At 46.6% G+C, this 19634-nt stretch overlaps 1 protein-coding gene across 3 annotated transcripts in view; it reads left to right on the top strand.

Moving 5' to 3' along the window:
• Positions 1 to 19634, top strand: part of Tdp1 (tyrosyl-DNA phosphodiesterase 1) — a 79336-nt gene that overhangs the window by 44154 nt on the left and 15548 nt on the right. For all 3 annotated transcript variants that reach the window (XM_052738758.1, XM_052738759.1, XM_052738757.1), the window contains exon 14: positions 14928 to 15030. In XM_052738758.1, coding sequence (XP_052594718.1) covers positions 14928 to 15030 — 103 coding nt within the window. The remainder of the gene's footprint in view (positions 1 to 14927; positions 15031 to 19634) is intronic.

Raw genomic sequence — 19634 nt, forward strand, 5'->3', positions numbered from 1 at the left:
ATTCCGGACCACTGTGTATAGGGTGGTGTGGACCTAAGTAGGTGCTGCTTCTTAAATAGGAGGTCAGGAAAGGCCTTGCTGTGTTTGAGAGGCAGCAGTGAGTGCTGCTGAGCCAAGGAAAAGAGGGGTCAGAGAGCAGCTGGTGGCCAGCTTTATTCTGTGTTAGAAGCAAAACTGCCAGGGAAATCTCCTGGAGTTCCTGAAGCTTTATTAGTTATAGTCCTGTAGGCAGAGCTTGCTGTCCCACCAGCCAGTTCCCAAATAACCACACAGAGACTTGCTCTGAATTGTAATGCTCAACCAATAACTTAGGCTTGTTTTTAGCTAGCTCTTATAACTTAAATTAACTCACTTCTACTCATCTATGTGCTGCCCTGTGTTTACCTCATCTGTGTACTTGTCGTGTTGCTTCTTCCGAGTCTGGCTGGCAACTCCTCAGATACCGCCCTTCTCCTTCCTAGTGTCCTCCTAGTCCGCCTCTCCCACCCAGTCTCCTCCTGCCCAGCTATAGGTGAGCCAGCTCTTTATTAACCAGTGAGAGTAATACATATTTACAGTGTACAACGATTGTTCCACCGCACAGGCCTGTGGCAAAGAGTTCTACATCAGTGAACTGTATCATTTGAATTGGCTGGAATCCATAAGTGCTTTTAAAAGGTTTATTCCGGGCTGGAGAGATGACTCAGTGGCTAACAGCATGTACTGCTCTTGGCAGAAGACCCAAGGTTGGATCTCAGCACCCATGTTGGGTGGTTCACAGCCACCTGCATCTCCAGCTCCAGAGAATCAAGCGCCCTCTTCTGGACTCTGTGGGCAACTGCACTTAAGTGCACATAACCTCCCTCCCACCTAACCCCACCACACACACAATTAAAACTAAAACTTTTCTTTTTTGAAAAAAAGCACTTTATCCAGGACTTTTTAGAATAAGATAGGGTTTTAATGTACTTAATTTGAGCTTATGAAAAATAGTGTTTCTCAGCAGAGCACTATTGGTATTTATTCAAAGTATTCATTAAGGTGTGTAGAACTGATAAAAATGATAGTCTTATAAAAGATTAGCAGGATCTCAAAAGATCTGAGTTTCTAATCTACAAAAGTATATCTATCACCATAGAGGTGTGCTTTGCTGTTGTATTTACTACCCAGATCTATTTACATGTTATTTCCCAGCCACCTGTAAGTGAGGACATTGGCTTCCTGGTCTTGAGGATTTTGTTTTCTATAAAACAAAGGGTTTTAGAATCAAGCTATACATTCCCTTCCCTCCTCTAAAAAATATTATTTTATGTATATGGATATTTGCCTGAATGTAAGTTTGTGTACCACATGCATGCAGTACCTCTGCAGGCCAGATGAGGGCATCAGATTTCCCAGAACTGGAATCAGAGGGTTGTGAGCTGCCCGGTGGGTGCTAGCTCCAATCCGGCGTCTCTGGAAGCAGCCAGTGCTCTTTACTGCTCAGCCGTCCGTCCCTCCAGCTCCTTTTTTAAAGATGTATTTTAGTTTGAGTTAGGGCCTCACTAAGTTGTCCCGGCTGGACTTGAATTTGCAGCGGTCTCATCTCAGCCTCTTGAATAGCTAGGAGTAAAGGCATGTACCACAGTGCCAGGTTCAGCATGGCCCCTCGATGTCACTTCACACAGCGCATTCTCTCTCTCTCTCTCTCTCTCTCTCTCTCTCTCTCTCTCTCTCTCTCTCTCTCTCTCTCTCTCTCATGAGCAGTATACTCCATGGGTAAAATGTATAGTAAATACATACACCAGTGACATGTAACTTGTTACTGTTGTCAGTTACTGTCTATAATATATCACTGTGTGTTCTAGGAACTTTACATGGCTGGCAGTGTATTGGGTTCAATTACGCCAGCATCACTATCAACTTAGTCATGACTGTGCTAGCACTAGACAGTAGGGGTCTGAGGGCTCTAATGTGTTACCGTGGGCCACTCCCGTACACAATGTCTGTGTCTACTGAGATGTCATTGTTCAGTGTATCACGATCTGAATCAGAACCCTTGAAAGACTTTTTTAAGTTGGTAATATACATACACAGTTAAAAAAAAGAAAAGGAGGGGGGAAAGAATAGGTAGATTGCCCTGCGTTCCTGTTCCTGCGCCCTAGCTACTGCATTCTTCAGCTTGAAACTGTTACCATTAGTTGGCTCAGGTGTTTAGTAGCTTCAGTAGCCCCAAGATCCTGTCCAAGCCTTATACCCCTCAGAATGTGATGTTAGCCAACCATATTATTTGAAGAAATAACCCGAACCAAGATCCAAAGATCTAAGTCCCAACTTGGATTATCATTTACTAGCCTTGCCATTTAAATTTTGGAAAATAACATTTATAATGCGGGCTTTTTATCTGATTTAATGGAATGTTCTGAGGCTAATGATAGAAAATATATGAGAATGTTGCCCATTGAGCCATATAATGTGTTTCACATTGAGGCCTCTTTTGATTCATGAAATCAGTGTCTAAAACCTTTATCCGATTTGTTTCTATAATCCATTAACATACAGTTCGTGGCTGAAAGACTCATCTGTGGGGGCTGCAGAGATAGATCAGTGGTAAAGAGTGCTTGCTGCTCTTGTAGAGTACCAGAGTTTGGTTCCCAGCACCTACTCAGGTGGCTCCCAGTTACCAGGAACTCCAGTTCCAGGGGATCCAACACCTTCCTCTGGCCTCCCATGGGTTTCTTAGCACACACATGGCATACACATGAGTATGCATGCTCGAGTGCTCACACACACAAATAAATCCTTGGATTTTTGTTTTTTTTTTTTTTTTTGGTTTTTCGAGACAGGGTTTCTCTGTGTAGCTTTGCGCCTTTCCTGGGACTCACTTGGTAGCCCAGACTGGCCTCGAACTCACAGAGATCCGCCTGGCTCTGCCTCCCGAGTGCTGGGATTAAAGGCGTGCGCCACCACCGCCCGGCTTGTTTTGTTTTTTAAGTGTTTTCTGTAGATGACAGTTTATAAAAAAAAGAACTCAGTGTGAGGCTAATTTGATAATTGATGAGAATTATCCAACTTGAAGATGAGCACTTCCTGAATACCTTTAATCCCAGCACTCGGGAGGTAGAGGCAGGCAGATCTTGAAGTTGAGTCCAGCCTGGTCTACAGAGCGAGATCCAGGACAGGGCTATACAGGGAAACCCTGACTCTAAAAACGAACAAAACACAAGTACCTCCGACCAGATGCCTGTACTTCAGACACTTAGAGCTGGCAGTCTGGCTAGTCTGACACTACTGGCTCTTTCCTCCTTTGCCCGGTTGTTGTCTGCATCTATGGCAAGTTCTTTATGGTTTTAATAAGATTTTTTTCTTTCCATCTGTTTTGATCCTGCCATGAAATCATCCCGTGTTTGATGAGCATCCTGTGGTTACGGAAATCACCAGTACACGAAGACGACAAATACGGTCGTCAGATTTTTACTGCAGCATCAAGGAGGCAAGAAGCAGAGCTTTAGGAAGAAACCTTAGCTAAGAAGATTGGGCCTAGACGTGGCTGGCAAACCCGATGGGAACAATTATGGGAGCTATGCATTGTGGGAGGCAAGAAATGAGGTGGTTACTAACAGTAGCCGGAGCGCTGTTGCGGTTGCCTAGCAACTGACAGGCAGGGTTTGATAGAGATGAGCAGAAATGTTGGTGCTGCCACTCAGAGAAAGCGAGACAAGTGCTTGACTACAAAATCGCTGTTGGCTTTTTGGAGAAACATAAAAGACATTCTCCTCCTCTGCGTTGCTGTATCACTCTGTAATTCTCCTTCCCTGCTGTCTGCTCCTTAGAGTGTGAAGTGGTGGGGCTTTGTTTTTTTTTTTTTCCCCCTTCCTTTGTCTGTGATTTTTGGAGGAAATCAAATCGGATCACACAAAAGAATACTTGTAGATGGTATTGAATAGACTGGGTTGCCTGGCGCCCCCAAGATAACCAGGATTCTTTGGTATGCCTTGTGTACTTTGTTACAGATAATGTTATCAGCCCTGCCCTACGGTCTGTAAATGACTTCTTTTGTACTTTAGAGATGATTTGAGGCCACCGACCACCTTCGCTTTCTTGCATCCTGGTACAAGCAGAGCAAAGACAGCATTTCTTTGTTCATGTCCGTGTGAGCCAGCCTCCAGAAACATTAGCCCTGCTGGGAAAATGTTTGAGATCCTCCCCTAGGCCTGGAAGCCCTTTGTGTGCGGACACTCGTAGTCATGAGGTGTACCTGTGGCTTGAGATGAGATGCTATGTGTAGTCCCCCTCCAAGGACTGGCCTCCAGAGAAAACCCAAATATATGGTATAGTGTTTACTATATGCTAGAGAAGCCCCACCCCCTTTTTTTTATACTAACTCTAAACCTCTCAGGAGCTGGGTCCTAGTCTTCTAGGGCTGTGAAAAAAAGAAAAAGCATAGAGAACTTAAATAGTGTGAGCCAAATGACCCAGTGTGTAAGGTGGGGAGACCTGAAATTCAGGCCCCAATAGTCCATCGTAAAATTTTTCTGCCTAAGCTTTGTGTATGAACGACAGACAAGACAGGTGAGAGGAACTTGGAATCTAGTCAGTGTCTCTGCTTTGAGACTGGCACTGCTGAGTGAAGCCTGGGAAGAGCACAGCTCACAGACTCCCCACAGCCCGTTGCTTGGTGAAGCTGCAGTGGCCCAGTTTCCCTCCTCCCTGTAGTTACTGGTACAGGGCCAGACCTCACAGACCTCTCTCCAGACCCACTGCCCAGTGTGCCCTGGCTTCCTGCCTAGCTTGATTTTAATTTCTGGCCCAGCCAGACACAGGCCTGTCATCCTAGCTACTCAAGAGGCTGAAGTGGGAAGATGACAGGTTCAAGGACAATCTGGGCCACTTAGTGAACCCTCAAAAGGAGAACCGAAAAGAAGGCTGGGGATATAGTTCAGTGCCTTGTAAATGTGCAGCCCTAGGTTCTGTCTCTGGTTCACCACCCGCTAATGTTCCCGCCATGGCTGTAACTTATGGCCTTTGCTAAGCGAGTCAGGTGGCAGTGTGGTCTTCGGGCCTGCAGTGAAATAGCACGTTAGGATAGTGAGTGCTTACAGCAGCAAAACCACTTCCTTCCTATCCAGGAAGCAAGGCAGGGAAGAAGAGAGACTAGAGCCCTCAAGAGCCTGCATCCAGTGACCTCAAGATCCCATGCAACACCCACCTCCCAAATCTTTAGCACACAGACGATTGGGACGCACTTAGCCAAATCGTACTGCTTGTCAAATCCTTTCTGTTAAACAAGAGTGCTTCCTGAAGCTGCCTGCCGTTTTCCCTGTGGGAGTGATCACCCTCTCCCCTAACCATGCTCTCTGCTGCTGCCAGTCAGTACCCCATGGGTGCCCCTAAATGCTACAGCACAAGCACACACCCTAACCCCCCTCCACCTGATGAAGCTATCAGTAGTCACAGAAAGTCACCAAGCAGCTATCAATATCCCATCCCAAGGCCCACACACCCAGCATGATATCCTGAGTAGGTTTGAAAAGTGTGCTTGCAAATGGCAGAAGAAATGGATAAAAGACTGAACAGTCATTGGACACTTAAAAAACGATGTTAGACAAGAGAACCAGCCAGATGACTCAGGCTGTAGGTGGCATTTGCTTTTGCATGATGTGGCTGAGTTTGGTAGGAACAGACTGGATGGTTAGAAGCCAGGGAACTTCGATACTCGAATTTTGTAAGCTGCCAGGATGTGACTAGAAAATGGACATCGAGTGAGCATGCTAAAGTGTTTTAAGAGAGCTCTGAAGTTTTTGGCATCATACCCCAGCAAAGCCTGGCACAGACAGATACCCAGTAGACAACTTGTTGAATAAAGGAGCAGAGAGACAGGATACACAGAACCTGAAAGGCAGCAGCAGGTGAGTAAGACCCCCAAAACTAGGAGCCAAAATAGGTTGTTTCTCTCTGTAAATTAAGATTGTCTCGAGTCTTTTGTTACCCTGAATGTGGCTGGCGATAGGCTTCGGGATGCGTTAGGTAGAGGAAATCATGAACCTGAAGGTCCAGGGTCATGTTAGGAGGGGAGAGAACCATGAGCTGGCATAGAGTGTTGTGTAGGGAGGCGTGGGAGAGCAGCCAGAAAGTTGTGGGACCAGTTTTAGGGGCAGGAGAGATTTTAAACTTTCCAGTTGGAATCACCAAAGGCTTTGCAGCAAGGGAGCCAGCCAGGCGATCCACAGCGCTTCATTAGTATCCCTGGGAGTGTCGAGTGTTCAGCTCTATTGTAACTGCCATACCATTTGTGATAAAGAGCACTGTCAGCCTTCTGAGATCTGAATGGCCGAGGTGATATCACACCTATCTGCCGATGTAGAAACAGGTACAGCGTTTAAGCTGCTCGTCTTATAAATAGTTGAACTGGATCTTGGATCTGTCTTTTGTTTCCTCCATATCACACTCTTTTGCTGGAGTCCATCTGTGGATGGACGATGGAGACTAGAACACGGAAGCAGGAAGTCCTCCTGAGACACTGAGACAGACTGCTAAGCCTGGGACCACACGTGACAGTGGAAGGTGGGAAAAGAGGAAGTCATTCCACCAGACTAGGACGGAAGGGTCAGAGTGGTAACAGGCTGAGAGCAGGAAGGAAGGAGCGCGCTGCCCTTAAGGTTGAGCCCAACTTTGTGGCAGTTACAGATGTTGTCAGGCTCTGGGAGCTGGTTATAGGCCCCAAGAAGGCCGTTCCTCAAGCTGTCTCAATGGGTATCAATAGTAACCTAGTATTCTCTCTAGAGCAATAATTCTTGGTGCTATTCATTGTAAAAACTCCAAAGGTATAAGAAAGGGTCCCAGCAGATTGTGCCACTATGGGATCCAAGGAAATGACACCAAGGTACCAGGCTTTATAAACTCAGGGCCATCAAAGGGTGTGAGGCCTGTGAGGCCTCTTTGTATGGCCATACATAGGTCCTGTTTGTCTTCCCTGGCTAAATAAACAGCCTACCATCAGCGGCCAAGAGAGATAGTCCCTGCCGCTCTCTCTGCCTGGGTCCCTCTGTCCTACCCAGGGTCGGGCTCAATCTGTGCTGTTCCTCTCTTCCTTGGAGCCCTGTAAGTTCTGAAAACTCCTTCCCAAGGCCACAACAGTAGACGAAGGAGATGAGCCCAAGCACGTCCTGCCTCTCCGGGAGACTCTAGTCTTTTGTTGGTGAAATGTTTCCTTTGAACAAAGAGTTCTCAGAGAGGGAGAGAGAGAGAAAGAGAGAGAGAGAAGAAACTTTAAAATATGATTAAAATATTTCATTTCCCAGGACCCATCCTAACAAAATGTCGTAGTTCTCTAGAGGACGGAAACCTTTCCCAGTCTTTTTTATGTCTTGCTTTATAGTTCCCTATTCACCTTTGCCTGGGCAATTTCCTCCATCCCCCATCTTAGCCAGTGAGCCGATGATGGTAAATCCATATGTGTTCTTTATAGCTTCTCATAGTCATAGCTTTCCCTCCACAAGAGGTCCGCCAAAACAATGACCATTTCAGCAGATGACAAAATACTGAGTAAGACTTGGTTATCTAGGTTGTGAATCAGTACATGTTAAAATTCTTTGATATGGTGCTTTAATACCAGTTCTGACTCGAATTTGAAAAGCGGTTTTTTAAGGAGGCCGTGACATTTGTCTGGAGAGGTCAGTTAAGTTGTCCTCATATTACACTTACTTATGTACACACATGGGGGGGGGGCAAAAGATCATTTGGGGAGTCAGTTCTCACCTTCTTCCATGTCGGTCCCGGGATCCAACTCAGGTTGTCAGACCTCTTGGCAAGTGCCCTGACCCCCGGAGCCATCTCATCAGCCCCAATTGTGGGTTTTGGTTTTGTCTTTGTTTTTTGTTTTATTAATTTGGTCTTTTGTTTTTAGTTTGGTTGGTTGGTTGGTTGGTTGGTTGGTTGACTGGATTGGATCTAGGGCCCATGCTTACTAGGCAAGCACTCTCTCACTGAGCTATAGCCCCAGCTAGGAGGAATTTTGACCATAATTCTTTTCATTTTGAATCCTTGGTGCTGACATGATGGCTTCTGAAGTCCTTATAATTGCGTCTGTGGGATCGAGGCTAGATGATTCCATTTAAAGACAAGTGTGGATGGTGCCGTGGAATGCCGGAGCCTCCACTTGGAGTTCACTGCGTATATGAGAGACTTTTCGAGGTGATCGTGGTTTGCCTGTGACTGGGGATCAAGTAGATTGATGAGAATCCACCCGGCCATTTGTGAGAACGTAGACTTGCAGAAGCCCACACTGAGTACGGGGTTCTTGCAACACTCTGCTCTACTTGTCTGTCTGGAAACATCAGGTGGTCCACATTCTTCCTTTCCTGTGGAATTTTTGTTACTACACCACACAGGCAACAATACCTCCAAAGCCCGCTTGCCGCTGCAGAGCCTCTACAGCTAATCTCATAAGATTGTTCAGCATGTGCAGATCTGATTGCGTCTTCCCTGTGCTGTTACGTTTCCAGTACCTTCTTACCTGCTGTAGTAACAACAGGGGACTTACATGTGTGTCCTGCCTTAGAACTTGAGTTGTGTTTCTGCTATGGTTGTGGCATCAGTGATACAGTCTGGTGAATGCTGTTTAGACCTGTCTATACCAAAACTGTTTGACTAGGAAGCCTGGGAAAACCTGCCTTCCCGAGCATTCTGTCACTTAATGAATCACACCAGAGGAAAGGGTCACAGTCACCACCCGTAAACTCAGCGAAGTATTGATGCTTGTAAGAGCAAATGTTTATTAAGCACCATCCATGTGCTAGGGACTTTACACACCTTATGTGATCGACCCCTCATTCGGTGTTATGAGACAGACGTCACTGTATTTACCGTGAGGGAAACTGATGATTGGCAGGATAGCACAGATTGTGGTCAGAACACAGGTGATTCAGGTTCTTCATGTGCTAATCCTCTGGCTTCCTTTGCATTTTGTACATTACTCTCAGCAGACTCTTTCTCCAAATTTTGACTTAAAATGTTTTAGTCCTCTAACTACAGTGTTCATTCTGACCACAAGTCTTAACCAGCTGCATCCTCTAAGCTGTGTGAACCAGCCGCCTTTCTTGAGTAAAGTAGATGTTTCTCGCCTGCCTGACATTGTCAGGATTCAGTATTTGGAAAAGATCCGGGGGCTGGAGTAGCAGCCAACAGCTTCTGAAAGAGACGGGGCTTACGGAGGAGGAGGAGAGGCCTCGGATTCTAAGGAGTGGGCAGAGTGGAAGATATCCTGGACAAAGGAAGGAAGTTTGTGGATCTGTGGGGGTGAGGAGAGTCATGGAAGACGGTGACAGGAAACAAGATCGAAAAGCGTGGACCCAGTCCTTTCCTGAGTGTCTAAGACACCAGGCTATGGTATTTATTAGAGACTTTGCTTGAAAGGATGCTTTCTGAGAACCATAGGAGATCAATATGGAATGAAAAACCTGAGGCAGGGACAGCCATTTGGAGCTCTGCTCTAGGGTAAAGGGATCTGAACTAGGGGCCCTTACTGAAAACATGTTATAGGCTACTTTAGAAAAGTGACTAAAAATATCAGTCTATAAACCGATAAGTCTATAATGCCTGACATATTTGGGCCTGACTAAATGAGACTGGACAGAAGGGAACTGGCCTTAAAGATGGAGGAACAGAGAGGCAACCAGCCATTAAATACTAGGGGGCAGGGAGGCAGGCATGCTGGTATAGGCCTTTAATCCCAATACTCAGAGAGCAGAGGCAGGAGGATCTCTGTGAGTTCCAGGACAACCAGTACTACATAATGAAACCCTGTCTTAAAAAAAAAGAAGAAAAGAAAAACCTCCTAAACACTGAGAGAAATGTCAGAATTCTTCTATAGAGCCTCCAGGGGGGATTTTAAGACCCTACCAATACCTAGATTGTAGCCCAGCGTGACCCATTTAACTCCTCATCACCAGGAGCACAAGATAGTAATATTGTTACTTGAAGGCATGGACCTTATGCCATCTGTTAGAGCAGTAATAAACCAAAGGACGCTGCATGCATTAGTCAGACCCTCCAGACTGTGCCCGATACTGGAGAAAAGCAGCTTGCAGGAAAGATTGGGTTTTGGTGCACCATATCAGAGGTGGCAGTCCACTCCGTAGTCCTTGGCCCTGCTGGCTCCAGGGCCATGGTGAGGCAGAACATCGTGGTGGGAACATGTAGCAGAGGCTTCTTGTTATAGGGAGGACCAGGTATAGAAAGAGACATAGAGGAAACAGGGACAGGATGCCCCCTGCTCCTAACGCCCGACTTCTTCCAGCCAGGCCTCATCTCCTGAGGTTTCTATTGCCTGCAGAATAGCACCATCAGCCCGGGAAATAGGCTCCATTGTAAAAGACACTTTGAATTAAAATAATCAAAAGAAGAAAGGCATAATTTTGAAACACAATTTCACAGAATTAAACATAGATTAGGCTGAACATGCTGAACACCACTTCTAATCAGAGCAATCATAGTTAAAAATGTATTGTGTCTATTAGAATGCAGAATTGTCTTAGATATCTACCTGGTGTTCTCAGTGGCCCAAGAAGAGAGTGCTGTTGTATACTTCGAGTGGTAATCTATGTAGGGAAAGATGTTTTATAGGGATTTAACAGTCTCTGAATTCTAGCTTCTTACGTGTACTGAAATACAACATGAATCCTTTACAGTGTGAGACTTTCTTTTCCTTTACAGTGAGACTGTTTTCTCCTCTTTCGTGACACATTGTTGCAGTCCATAGAGAGAAACAGAGCCCAAGGGCAGTACAGAGCAGCCTAGAGCCAGCACAGAAGAAAGGCAACATGCACTGCCTGTGTGTGTTTGAGGAAGGCATGCTCCTGGGGGCATTCGGGAACAGGTGTCAGCAGCAGTGGCTGTGGTCTGTCATTCTCTCCTCACTGCAGCTGCTCGGTATGATCTTCTTCAGCATTCACGGTTAACACTGTGACATCTATCCAGGCCAGTGTCGGTCCCTACCTCTGACACTCCGGTGGCGCAAGCTTTGGTCTGTAAACCATGTCTTCTCTTTGTGCAGCTGCTGCCTAGACTGTTGAGTAGTCAGGATGCAAAGAAAGGCTTCCCCAGCCAACATGTGTGCCTGTAACGGCAGTCACCCTGGAGGACACATACACTTTTAACAATATCTTAACAATCAACCCCATCAGCAGCTCTAGTGATGCTCAGCGCTGGCCATGACAGCCACCTCCATCACCAGTGCTTAGACTCTGAAAGATTCACGGAGTAAGGTGTGATCTTGAGGCCATCCTCATGGGCTCCCTTCTCTTGAGTAGCTGTTTCCAACAGATTGCCATGAGCTTTCTTTCATATACGTGCTCTCGGTAGGAGGCTCCCAGTGGAAACTAGGAATTTTTCTCTTTGGGGTGACAGGGGAGGCCCCCAAGTAGATGTGCAGAGGGTGGCTTGGAGAATCTGGTCTGGGAAAGTATTTTGGTCTCAAAGACTACCCTGTCCCCATGCACACCCACTCTAGAGACAAGAGCCTAAAGCAAAGGAGAATAGAAAGTGCTTAGGGAGTCACTGTTAGTAAGGAAGTAGAGATAAAACAATGGGCTCCAGCTATGGGGTTCTTCTCTCAACGTTTGCCTGCCTTTGCTCTCCAGGTACCTAACATACTATCCCATGTGTGCCTGATGGATTCCATATGTACCTTAACAGTCTCCTGGGAATTCATTTAGAAACTCTTATGGTAGATGGTATAAATTTATTCTTCAAGAGTTGATACAAATTTTTCTTTTGTGGACCGGGATGAAGCCTATAGTGAGCAGCCACACCTGAGAAGCTGTGACAGAATCAAGAGCAGCTGGAAGGCCTTCGGAGTTCCAGGAACACACGACCTTTGCATGAGCCTCAGGGCGTCACTTTGCCCTGTAGAAGACCCAGGTGGCTTCTAGACCACCCACACCCAGAGCAGACAGCATGAGAGTTTGGAAATGCATTCCCAGTCTTCCTGGCTGCCCTGGGTGCCAGTGATTCAAAGCATTACTCATAATGTAAGAAATTATTAAAGATGACATTTCAAGGAATGTTGATTTGTCACCTAGACAACCTACGAGTGTCTTTCAAGTCTCCTGGTGTTCAGGGTAAAATTTTGAAGGCTGCAGATCCTTGGAATTCTGCTAGAAGCAAAGACAAAAGCAGGGTAGGAGGCAGCCATCTGCAAGAGGGTCCCTGTGGTCTCCGTTTGTCTCCACTGGGGAGAAACCCTCAACTCATGGGATGTGAGGGAACAGTCAATGTGGGAAGGATGAGAAGCCTTTCCAAAGGCACATTTGGCTTGGATCTCATGTTGCTGACATTCAAGGGTGTTACCCAGAGGGCAGAGACCTAGAAAGGGAGAAAAACTTTGAGAAGAGAGCCTCCACCTCAGCCTGCTGGTTGATTTTACCATTAGACATTTGCCTTAGCACAGGAAGGATGCCATTTATCCCTGACAGGTGAGGAACCTAAATCCTAGCTGTCTTTCAAAGAAAATGTTCTCCTGAAGTGATACCTCTCTTTCTCCTTGTTACGTTTCTCTGTGACCTTGTGTGTCACAGGCTCCCTATCCCCAGTGTGGTCCAACTGCTTGAGAAGGCAGGTAGGTCTGTTCTTTGAGGGGGAGTCTTATGTAACCCAGGCTGGCCTTGGACTCCTGATCTTCTTCCCACCTCCACATCCAGAGTCCTGGGGTTGCACATATGCACCATCACACCCAGCTCCTAATATTCATCTTGAAAGAGAAACAGAATTGGGGCAAACCTAGTTGACTTGTTTTAAGGCTATGCAGTAGGTTTCCTCTTATTAACAGCAATTTTCCTAAAGTTGCACACATTTGTGGGGAATACTGTATACAGTGTACAGCGATCAAGTCAAAATAAAAACCATTTCCATCTCTGTAAACATTCATCTCTTCGTGTCTCTACAACTCCTGTCACTTAGCCCTTCTTAAAATGTGTAAGAAGTTCCCAGGATCTGCAGCTGGGTAGGGTTGTTGATTGCTATTCGCTTGGCAGCTCATATAGCACCTTCAGATACTCTAAGTGCTGGTCCTCGAGGAGGAGGCTTCCAGGTCAGAACCAACAGGATTCCTTCGAGTCCTGCCACTTAAGTGTATAGTGTCTTCAGCAATAGAGTTTTAATTTCTGGGAGGTAGCCAAGGGCAGTAGCAATTGCCTGTATTGCGGGGGAGGGGGTGATTGTGGACCCTTCTGACCAACAACATAAAGTGAAATGTCCACTTCCTGGCACTGGAGTTTTGTTAGATAGTCCATGGCTCCTGGGGAACATCCTTTTACGTGGTGAGAGTATATATATACATCTATATATATATATATATATATATATAGATGTATATATATATATGTGTGTGTGTGTGTATATATATATATATATATATGAAAAGATTTCCCTATAGCTTTTTCAAATACATTTGATGTCATTTCTTCTTCCCTCTGTATCCCCCTCTCCTCCCTCCCTTCTCCCCAGTTAGTCCCCCCACCCCATTTTTCCCCTTCATAGCACCTGTGTCCTGCTCTCTTCAAATTACACACACACACACACACACACACACACACACACACGCGCGCGCGCGCGCGCGCGCGCGCGCGCGCATGGTCAGTTTTGATTGTCAAGATTTAGAACTATTTAGAAGACAAATCTCTGGACATGACTGTGAAGACGTTTCCAGAAGGTTTCGCTGAACAGGGAAGACTCACCTTGAATGTGGTCCTCCCATGACCCAGCCTTCATCCCTCTCTGCCTCTGAACTATGGACACAGTATCCAGCTGCCATGTGGTTCTACAGCCACAGCCACAGTCACTGCCACTGCCAAGCTATAACAGACTGTACCCTCAAACTATGAGCTACAATAAAGCCTGCCCGCCTTAGATAAATAAATGGAGAAGCGATTATTTCTAGCCCTGGTCACCGAGTGCGGTGCACCAGGACTCAGTTATCTGGCCATCCTCTGCCCTCCCTAAGCCCCGCCCCCTCCCCCTCTCCCAGTCACTGCTGCACTCCTCTCCACTTCTGTGAAGTCAGCTTCTTAAGCATCCGTAGAAGTAGAAATGAGAACCAAAGTGATCTTGGCACTTCCTTTGTGTCTATTCCAGGTCTCCTTCCTCCTGCTGTGCTAGGATTTTTTTTTTAAAGCCATACCCACACAGTTCTTTGTCTATATTAAACACAATTCTAGAGGAGCCATCTCATTCTGACGGCAAGCACCAGGCTGGTGGCCCCAGAGCTGCTTTCTTCAAAGCGAAAGTAGCAGTTAGCTTCAGTTGTCCCTCCCCCCAAAAAGACAGAAAGTGGCAACATGTATATGATACTATTAACAGTTTTTCTTTAAAAGGTTTTTGTTTTTGAAGATTTATTTTCATTATTCTCAGTTATGTGGATGTGTCTGTGTATGGATTTGTGCACATGGGTGCAGTGCCCTTGGAGGCCAGAAGAGGGCATTGGATCGTCTGGATCTGGAGTTACAGGCACTCGGGAACTACGTGGGTGCTGGAAACCTAACTCTGGTCCTCTGCAAGATCCTCACTGACTCACACATTTAGCCACTGAGCTGCGTCTCCAGCCCCACAGATTTTTCTTAAGTGCTGCTTTTATGTACAACAAAATTGGAAGACACAGCAATACCAGGACTATAAAAAGAAGAGGGAGTTTGGACATGGAAAAAAATACTTCTAAGGAAGATAATCATTTTAATAACTGCCCTGGTGTGGGGCAAATGAGGGTGAAGCTACCCCTAATTAGCAATTAGATAAATCCTGAGAACTGCAGCACAGTGAGACTTAAACTTCCTTTTCAGTGCCGCAGTTTTGCTCGAAACTAAATCAACGTGATTGCGGCTGTGCATTTTTTGACCAATGCTCTCGCAGCTGTGTACATCTGACCCACACAGAGATGCCACACTGAGACAGCCTGTTCTGTGTCCTTGTCTCCACAGCGCGAATCTGTCCAAGGCCGCCTGGGGAGCACTGGAGAAGAACGGCACCCAGCTGATGATCCGCTCCTACGAGCTTGGGGTTCTTTTCCTCCCGTCGGCATTTGTGAGTCACACTTCACCTACCCGCTTGGTCACACCTCTTGTGAATGGGACTTCTGTGTTCTCTCCCTCTAGTCACAGTATGGGCCTAGCGTTGTCGGGAAGCGGGGTCAGGATTCTGACCGATGCTTTTAACATGGGATAGCTGGCTAGAGGTTGAGAGGTGAGGTTAGTAACCACGTTTAAATAACTATTGTAAAGCATAATGCGAAGACTTCTGCAGAGGGAAATGACAAGTCATCAAAGGAGTAGCCAGCCTAGCACAGGACTTTGGGGGCGGGCGCTAGGGGAGGTGAAAGATGGGGGGCCGGAGGGGCGGGGTTAGAGTACAGGGAGAGGTTGGAAGCCACAGCACACCTGGAAAGGAATTGGCAGTAGCAAAACTGAGGAGTAAAGCGTTCTGGGTTTAGCTGAGGACACATGTGACGGTGAGCACCCAGAAATGCACCATGCTGGAAGCAAGTCTCTCAAGATGTCCAGTACATCAGCTCCTCGGCAGCTTTGGAATGGCTAACAGCTTCCATAGCCAAACGCCAGATGACATGTCTGCTGTGCCTGTGGGGACCAGGCGGCCTAAGCCGTATGTTTCACCACACAGTGGAATCACACTTCCAGAGACTCATTTCTCTGAGCTACAGAGGCCCCAAAACCTCCCCTACCCTCCTTACACTCTGGGCACATTGATCATGGGATATAGTCAGGGTTGCCTACACAGGGAAATGGTTAATGCCACCCTCCATTTCCTTTTTTTCCTGCTTGCTGTAGTTTTAGAATAGGTCCATTGTGAGCTGCTCTGGCTGGACTAGGGTTAGCTAGAGGGTACCATGAGCTTGGCTGGAGACTTCAATCAGCGCCTGAGCAGTAATGGATTCACAGTCTCCCAGGGAGCTGCAAAGCGCCCTCTTTCTTAGCACGCCCAGCAGGACTCTATCTTCCTCCCTTCTCCCAGAGCTCTGGGGAGCAGCTCTTAACCACTCTCCCCTACTTGCCAGTCTTTACCTGTCCTTCTCCACCCCAGGGGCTTTCAGGATGTAACTAACTGGCCACCCTAAGCGACTCTTGTAAGGAAGGATTCGGCTCCTTCTGTTACCTACTGAGTAAACATCCGCTTGCTGATTACTGCTAGATTTCAATGTCGCAGCCTACTTGAAGGACAAGGATGTGATGTCCCCAAGGCCACGGTCTTCTGCCTGCTCCCTGTGATCTTTCACTTCTGTCACGTGTCTGGGAAGTGGCAAGTTCGTCATTCTCCACTACAGTGCTCAGATATTTGCTGTGGTTATGGGGACTGGCTTCAGTCTAGGTAGGAATTGTCCACTGGTACTGACTCAGATCGTGGAATACATTCCATGTCTTTCTTATTTGGCTTTGGTTGTTGACATTTGTAAAATCTGCTCTGAGTTGATCCCTGACCATGGGAATTTTGACAAGACAGAAATGTCACCCATGTCCTCCAGGCCCTCCTCAATGCAGATACTCTTTCCCTGTATATTAGAGGAAGGCCATAGAGAAAAATGGGAATAATCATTTAAAATCCCCAAATTGACTTTATTAAGAACAAGGCTAGGCACATATAGCACATTTGAGGTAAAAATAGATATTGCATTATTTATGAAGACTTTCTAGCAAACATAAAGATGGATGCCACCCCTTCTGTAGAGCTAGGCCCCAGGCCCGATGACGGTATATCTCACATTGCTGACTACAGGTAAGCTTGAGATTGACCTTTACTTTCCAAACCATGAGCAGATTTATCTGAAGCATTACAGCACTGGCCGAGGAAAGATGAACAGCAGGTCTGTAGCTATTTATACATGTTCTGTTTTTGTTGTTCTTGTTGTTTGTTTGTGTCTGGAAAGCTGGAGAATGAGAGATCAGTAGGAGGAAGAGACTAACAGGGAAAGAGAAAGGAAACACAGTTACTTGAACTTTGAGGCTACGTTAATCATGTGACTGAAAGTGCTGTTCCTATGGCCTTTCCATGTGTGGGCTTCTCTAATTCCCTGTTTGTGCTGTTCTTACATGTATCAAATAAAAGGCATTTTTGAAAACAAACAAACGAACATACTAAGAGGGTCACAGATCTCCAGCAGTTTGTTGGCTTGTCTCTAGAGCCTGGGACAGTACTTAGCAGTGGCTCCTTCTATAAAACAGGTAAGGACTGGCCAGCCACAGCCCCGTCCCAGCTTCATCTTATCCAGTTAGTTATATGTGCCCTTCAGTGAGTCATAAATGGCTGGGCACAGCGTTAAAGGTAGGCATTGCAAGGAATCCACAGAAATGTTTTGACCTTGCGTCTCAGGGAGCTCATGGTCATAGTCAGACACCCTGTATGTGGTCAGGAAGATACATGTCCCAGGTGTGAGCTGCGGGTTGAACTGTGAGGGTGTCGTGCAGCCTGAGTAAGCGGAAACTCGGGGACTATAGTGTTCTTTTGTTGCATTTTATAAAAGTAAGGTTAATCTCACAAAAGGAGGGAGTCAAAAAAGATGCCGAAGAAAGCTGTGGAGTCAAAGGAATTACTGATAGTTCAGATTTGAGGGCAGGGAGGGGCCAGCCCAACTCTGGGATCTGTGCAGTCCTTCTCTCTGGCTGCTGCCACCAGTGGACTCCCCCTCGGTGGAGACCACTCTGTATGTCTTTCTGCTTCTTAGGTTTCTGTCTGCCTTATGCATCTGGGCTCCTCCGCGGGCCTGTCTGCAGGGAAGGGGGTGTAAAACCACCCCAGAGATGGATTCCCAGAGCACCTCACCAAACAGTGAGCTGCCGTGGGCCTTGTCGGTCTGTGGGATGTAGTGTTTGGTTTCTTAATAGAGGAGGAGGCTGTCTCAGAGCTCCTGTGTGGCCTGCTGGAATGGGAAGCTTCTGAAAAGGCAGCGGAAGTGCTGTCTGTGGTGTTGACTTTGAGGGAAGCCAGCCATCACACAAGCTCACGAGTTACCGCCCATCTTTGAAAGAGGGGTCTGCCACAGAACTGCTCAGTTCCCTCCTCAAAGCCCATTACAGGCTCGGAGCTGAACACAGTGGCCTAGGGCTGACCTCATCAACGCCAGCTCAGGTTCACAAACACCTGAGGCCTCCCCTGTGCTGGGCTCTGGGGAAAGAGTGAGAGCAGGCTATGGTCCTCATTCTCGGGAATCTCAAGGGTGCATTGAGATACACAGATACAAACTTTACAGCATGTGATACGAAGCGTGGTCAGGGACATTTCTAGATATGAGTCCTGGCAGGTGGGGAGCATGGGCTCTGCTGGGGAACTGGGAAAGGCTTCTGCAGGAGTTTCTTCAATTTGGTCCTTGAGAAGCAAGTGCTCAACCCAGTTTCAGGCAGAGAAATATAACATTATAGTCAAGGAAAAATACTGTTTTCTGTGTGCTAGGACTGTGGGGTGAAGATGGGACATAGTTTAGGAGACTGGACTCCTGATCTAGGGTGGCAGGGCAGGACTTGCTGGGATGGACTGTGTCCCACCTGGACAGTGGAAAGACAATCTGCGTCACAAGCCCAATTGTCTGAGCCTTTGAATCTTATAAAACGTAATTTTTAAATTATAGATTATCACTTATATTATTCAGAAGGTACTTGAGGATATGTGGCATTTGCAAATGTCATCAAAATCAGCTTGATCGTTTAAAGGACACTAGCCAGACGGTCTGATTGCTAATGAATTACTGTTACTGGTCACCCCACTTCCGTGCTTTGAAGCATGAGAAATACCCATGGCAACTCTTTCTCTCCATATCTTTTAATCACTGGTTCTTGTCATTCCTAACTACTCAGTACTGCTTGATAATGTCACCTCTGGCCATCCCTGCAGCCGCTGTGGCTGTTTCCATCAGCCTCTGCTTCCTTCCCTGAGGCTCCTTTCTTCAGTCCATCCTCCCAGAGGCCATCTGCAAGCTTTGCTCCATCCTGCCACCAGATGGTCTTCATGGACCACAAGCCTGCTGGTGCTGCCTCCTTAGAGGCAGACCTCCTTTCTTCCTCCAGGCTATGACTCCTGACTGCCCAAGCCACATGCTGGCACTTTTATCTATTTATTTTATTATTTTATGTGTATGAGTGTTTGCCTGAATGCGTATCTGTGCACCACGTGTTTGCCTGGTACCCATGGAGGCCAGAAGAGTTTGTCAGATCCCCTGGAACTGGAATTAGAGACAGTTGTAAGCTGCCATGTGAATGCTAAGAATTGAATCCAGGTCCTCTGGAAGAGCAGTCAATGCTCTTAACCACTGAGCCATCCCTACAGTCCCATTGACAACTGTAGAGTTTAGAATTGATCTAGAGTAGGTGTTCTCAACCTGTGTGTCATAACCCCTTTGTGGGGGGTTGGGATCAAACAACCCTTTCCCAGGGGTCATATATCAGATACCCTGCACAACAGATATTTACAATTCATAACAGTAGCAACATTACAGTTACAAAGTAGCAGTGAAATAATTTTATGGTTGGGGTCACCACAACATGAGGAACCGTATTAAAGGGTCACAGCATTAGGAAAGTTGAGAACCACTGTTCTAGATGACAGAACAGAGAACCATCCCAGCCTTTTCTGAGCCCCAGGTTCATTTGCTTCTGAGGCCATAGGTTCCACTTTTCTGTAGTCAG

Source organism: Peromyscus californicus, unplaced genomic scaffold (assembly GCF_007827085.1).
Source record: "Peromyscus californicus insignis strain IS unplaced genomic scaffold, ASM782708v3 Scaffold_15__1_contigs__length_86483966, whole genome shotgun sequence".
Lineage (NCBI taxonomy): Eukaryota > Metazoa > Chordata > Mammalia > Rodentia > Cricetidae > Peromyscus > Peromyscus californicus.